We start from the raw sequence: 4270 nt of genomic DNA, 5'->3' as shown, positions 1-4270 counted from the left end.
GTGATAGCATAATTGTTTCTTTTTTTATATTTTGTTTTTATCTCAAAAGGTATTTCATATATATATATATATATATATATATATATATATATATATATATATATATATATATATATATATATATATATATATTTGTGTGTGTGTGTGTGTGTGTGTGTACATAGGCAAAAGTCAAATTTTTTATTTGAAATATTGTGCTTAGAACTCATGATTCAGCAGCCTCAATTACATCATGCAGTACAAAACAGACAAATGAGTACAGAATTTATGTCCAGCATTACAGTTAGTATTCAAGACATAACTACGCCTCCTAAATCTCAGCTGACACCCACAAGGCATCAAAACAAGGTGGCTATTTAAAGGCAGACACCCTTGCCTTTAGAGGGCTGGGCACTATCGAGCAAACCATGCAGCTCATGTCGACTGTAAAGATGTTTGTATCTATGCTGTGTTTAACTGGGCTCAGACCAACAGCATGTAAAACTGACACGGTCAGCTGCAGACTGTGGGCTGATCCTCAGTCACCTAGTCTTTATCTGAATGGAGACTTTATGATAGGAGGGATTTTTTCTTTTCATTTCTATACGAGATCAGAGCAGAACACCTACACCAGACAGCCACTACAGCCACAGTGCTCTGGGAGGTCTGTCTATGAGTGTGGAGTGAACAGTGGAAGAGAGAATTACAAAATAATCATTAACATTTTTCACTTTTTAAAGTTATGCGCTACTTCTTGTGTTAGTGAGAGATACAAATACTAACGAAAAAAACGGGAAATACTGTTATGTCTATTTTCTGTGTCCTGTGTATCTAAACAGCATGGATTTCAGGGAGCTGCGCTACGCTCGTGCCATGGAGTTCGCCATCCAGGAGATCAACAACAGAACAGATCTCCTGCCGGGAATCACGTTAGGATACCAGATACACGACTCGTGCGCTGCAGTGCCGATGGCTGTTAAAGTTGCATTCCAGTTTGCAAACGGCATGGAACCATTTTACAATGATACTGATTCCTGTTCAAAATCTGCAGCCGCCGCTGTTCCTGCTGTGGTGGGAGAATCTGCTTCCACCCCCTCAATCAGTATGGCTAGAATTCTGGGTCTTTTTGGAATTCCACAGGTGACTGTAGGCTGCAGCTAATGGTGTGTTATTAAAAAAACTAGTTCGCTATCGTTTTCGATAGAAGTATGATTTCAAAAGACAGTCTAATATGCTTATTCATGTACAAGGCTTTGTGCGAGAAGAACCACATCAGATCCCATTAAAAAGCGTTAGATTTCAAACAGCCATTACAAATAATGTTTATTTTCTTTCCTATACTGAATTACAGGTGAGTCACTACGCAACCTGCGCATGTCTGAGCGACAAGCGTCAGTATCCTACCTTCTTCCGGACGATCCCTAGTGACCACCACCAAGCGGCCGCCCTAGCAAGAATGGTCAAGCACTTTGGCTGGACATGGATTGGGGCAGTGCGCAGCGATACAGACTATGGAAATTATGGAATGGCGTCGTTTCTAAAGGCTGCGCAGGAGGAGGGAATCTGTGTGGAATACTCCGAGTCCTACTACAGAACACAACCGCGCAGTAAACTGGAGAGAGTGGCGAACGTCATCCGGAGATCAACAGCCCGGGTAATAGTAGCGTTTATTAACTCAAGCGAAATGAGAGTTCTCTTAGAAGAACTTGGAAGGCAGCCGCCGCCTCCCCTTCAGTGGATAGGAAGCGAAACTTGGATCACCCATCCAGAATTTCGAAAATATAACATGTGCGCTGGGGCGATAGGATTTGGGGTTCCCCGCTCGGTGATTCCAGGTCTTCGTCAGTTTCTTCTGGATCTTTCTCCAGAACAAGCACTGAAATCTCCTCTGCTAACGGAGTTTTGGGAGAGCTCGTTCAGCTGTAGCCTAAAAGGCTCCTCAGGGGGCGCGCGGGAATGTGATGGCAGCGAGGATATCCGCGCGCTGCAGAACCCGTATACAGACACGTCGCAGCTGCGCGTGACTAACATGGTGTATAAAGCTACGTATGCCATAGCGCATGCCATCCACGGTGTTATCTGTAATGACACGCAGTGCGACAAGAGCGCTAAATTCACACCATGGCAGGTATGAAACTGCTGCATTTAAAAACACCCCCCCCCCCCCCCAGCTTGTCTTGCGATTGAAATAAGCACGATATATTTTTTAAATTGTGTTATTACAGGTATATTAATCAAATATCCTCCATACTCAATGGATGGTCATTAATAATTGATCATTAGTTCACAGTTCCGTTTACAGTTTTTCAAATTATGCAACTACAGATACTCGACCAGCTGAATAAAGTGAACTTCACTACTAAGAATGGTTATCAGGTCTCATTTGACTCCAACGGTGATCCTGTAGCCGTTTATGAGCTCATAAACTGGCAGATTGAGAAAGATGGCTCAGTAGATGTTGTCACAGTTGGCCGTTATGACGCGTCCAAACCAAGAGGTCAAGAATTCAGTATGAGCAGAGCTATTAGCTGGCTTGGGGGACAGTCTGAGGTATAACACTACAGGAAAAAACATTACATTGTGCACAATGTTATGACACTTAGCACTTTTTATTACATTTTATGAATAATTTGCATTTGTCCAATGACTTTAAGGTGCCAAGATCTGTGTGCAGTGAGAGCTGTCCTCGAGGGACCAGGAAGGCTGTGCAGAAAGGAAAGCCAGTCTGCTGCTATGACTGTATACCATGTGCAGAAGGAGAGATCAGTAATAAGACAGGTTGTATATCACAATCCAGTGGGAACTTTCGTTGGGGATTTGGTTTATTATTTTTTTTATTCTCTTGTTGTTCTATGTAATTTAAGGTTCAGAATATTCTTTCCTAATCTCTTAGATTCTTTGAACTGTGTGCACTGTCCTCCTGATTTCTGGCCCAACACCCAGCAAGATAGCTGCCTTCCCAAGCCTGTGGAATTTCTGTCCTGGGATGAAACTCTGAGCGTCATCCTGACAGTGTTCTCCATCGCTGGGGCCTTCATAGCTGTATGTGTGGCTGTTGTTTTCTACAAACACAGAACTTCTCCCATCGTCCGAGCCAACAACTCAGAGCTGAGCTTCCTGCTGCTCTTCTCACTGACTCTGTGCTTCCTCTGTTCACTTACTTTCATTGTTCAGCCCTCTGAGTGGTCCTGTATGCTGCGTCACACAGCGTTTGGGATCACCTTCGTCCTCTGCATCTCCTGTGTTCTGGGGAAAACAATGGTGGTGTTAATGGCCTTCAGAGCTACACTTCCAGGCAGTAATGCCATGAAATGGTTTGGGCCTCCACAGCAAAGACTCAGTGTTCTTGTTTTCACTCTCATACAGGTCCTAATTTGTGTGCTTTGGTTAACAATTTCACCCCCTTTTCCCTTTAAAAATCTAAAACACTACAAGGAAAGAATTATTTTCGAATGTGGATTAGGTTCAGCTATAGGATTCTGGGCTGTGCTGGGTTACATAGGACTTCTGGCTCTTTTGTGTTTTATTTTGGCTTTTCTTGCACGGAAGCTGCCTGATAACTTTAATGAGGCCAAGTTCATCACATTCAGCATGCTCATATTTTGTGCAGTTTGGGTTACCTTTATCCCAGCTTATGTCAGCTCTCCTGGAAAGTTCACTGTAGCTGTAGAGATATTTGCAATTCTGGCCTCAAGCTTTGGTTTAATTTTTTGTATTTTTGCTCCGAAATGTTTCATAATCATGTTTCGACCAGAGCAGAATACCAAGAAACACCTTATGGGTAAAGTACCCTCCAAGTCCCTTTGAAGCACTTACACAAATTGTATACATAGCACTCTGGTTTAGCCCCTAACATGTTTGATTAGTTTTATATGTACATAGCTTCACTAATACATCATTTTAAATAAATTGTATGTCATGTTTTTTATGTGTAAATATGAAGGTAATCATTTCATATTCAGAACTCAATTGATAATAATGATTAATGTATAATGCCCATTTATATAATACCTTGAATTATCTATAAAATGGTATTTCAGCACTTTTAGATAATATGGCTATAGGACAATGGAATCTTGCTAAATGTTTTAGAATGTATTGCTTATTACATGCAATATTAAACAAGTAATTGATCTGTCTAATTAGGATATGATGGGTAGGATGACCATCTCTCACCACATCACTTAGCATGATGCTTTGTTAAGCAGCATGTTTTAGCTGAGGTATAAGAATTGGTAATGTGCTGAACTGTCCAATGGTGTTGTGTTAGTAACATTTAGAACATATCAAT

At 41.5% G+C, this 4270-nt stretch overlaps 1 protein-coding gene across 1 annotated transcript; it reads left to right on the top strand.

Annotated features, from left to right (window-relative positions):
- The first annotated feature begins 407 nt into the window (after positions 1-407).
- LOC108437984 (extracellular calcium-sensing receptor-like) lies at positions 408-3786 on the top strand. Its single transcript, XM_017715448.2, has 6 exons — positions 408-643; positions 819-1119; positions 1331-2107; positions 2305-2529; positions 2634-2757; positions 2873-3786. Exons 1-6 carry the CDS (start codon positions 408-410, stop codon positions 3784-3786), a joined length of 2577 nt encoding a protein of 858 aa, XP_017570937.2.
- The last annotated feature ends 484 nt before the right edge of the window (positions 3787-4270 follow it).

This window comes from Pygocentrus nattereri, chromosome 7 (genome assembly GCF_015220715.1).
Source record: "Pygocentrus nattereri isolate fPygNat1 chromosome 7, fPygNat1.pri, whole genome shotgun sequence".
Classification (NCBI taxonomy): Eukaryota; Metazoa; Chordata; class Actinopteri; order Characiformes; family Serrasalmidae; genus Pygocentrus; species Pygocentrus nattereri.
This window is presented reverse-complemented; position numbering and strand designations above follow the sequence as displayed.

Excerpts from the sequence above, each read along its gene's own strand:
- LOC108437984 (XM_017715448.2), top strand. The coding sequence starts at position 408 with ATGCAGCTCATGTCGACTGTAAAGATGTTTGTATCTATGCTGTGTTTA. Across the intron at positions 2,108-2,304 it reads CTAAATTCACACCATGGCAG|ATACTCGACCAGCTGAATAA; the intron begins GTATGAAACTGC and ends ATGCAACTACAG. Across the intron at positions 2,758-2,872 it reads AGAGATCAGTAATAAGACAG|ATTCTTTGAACTGTGTGCAC; the intron begins GTTGTATATCAC and ends CTAATCTCTTAG.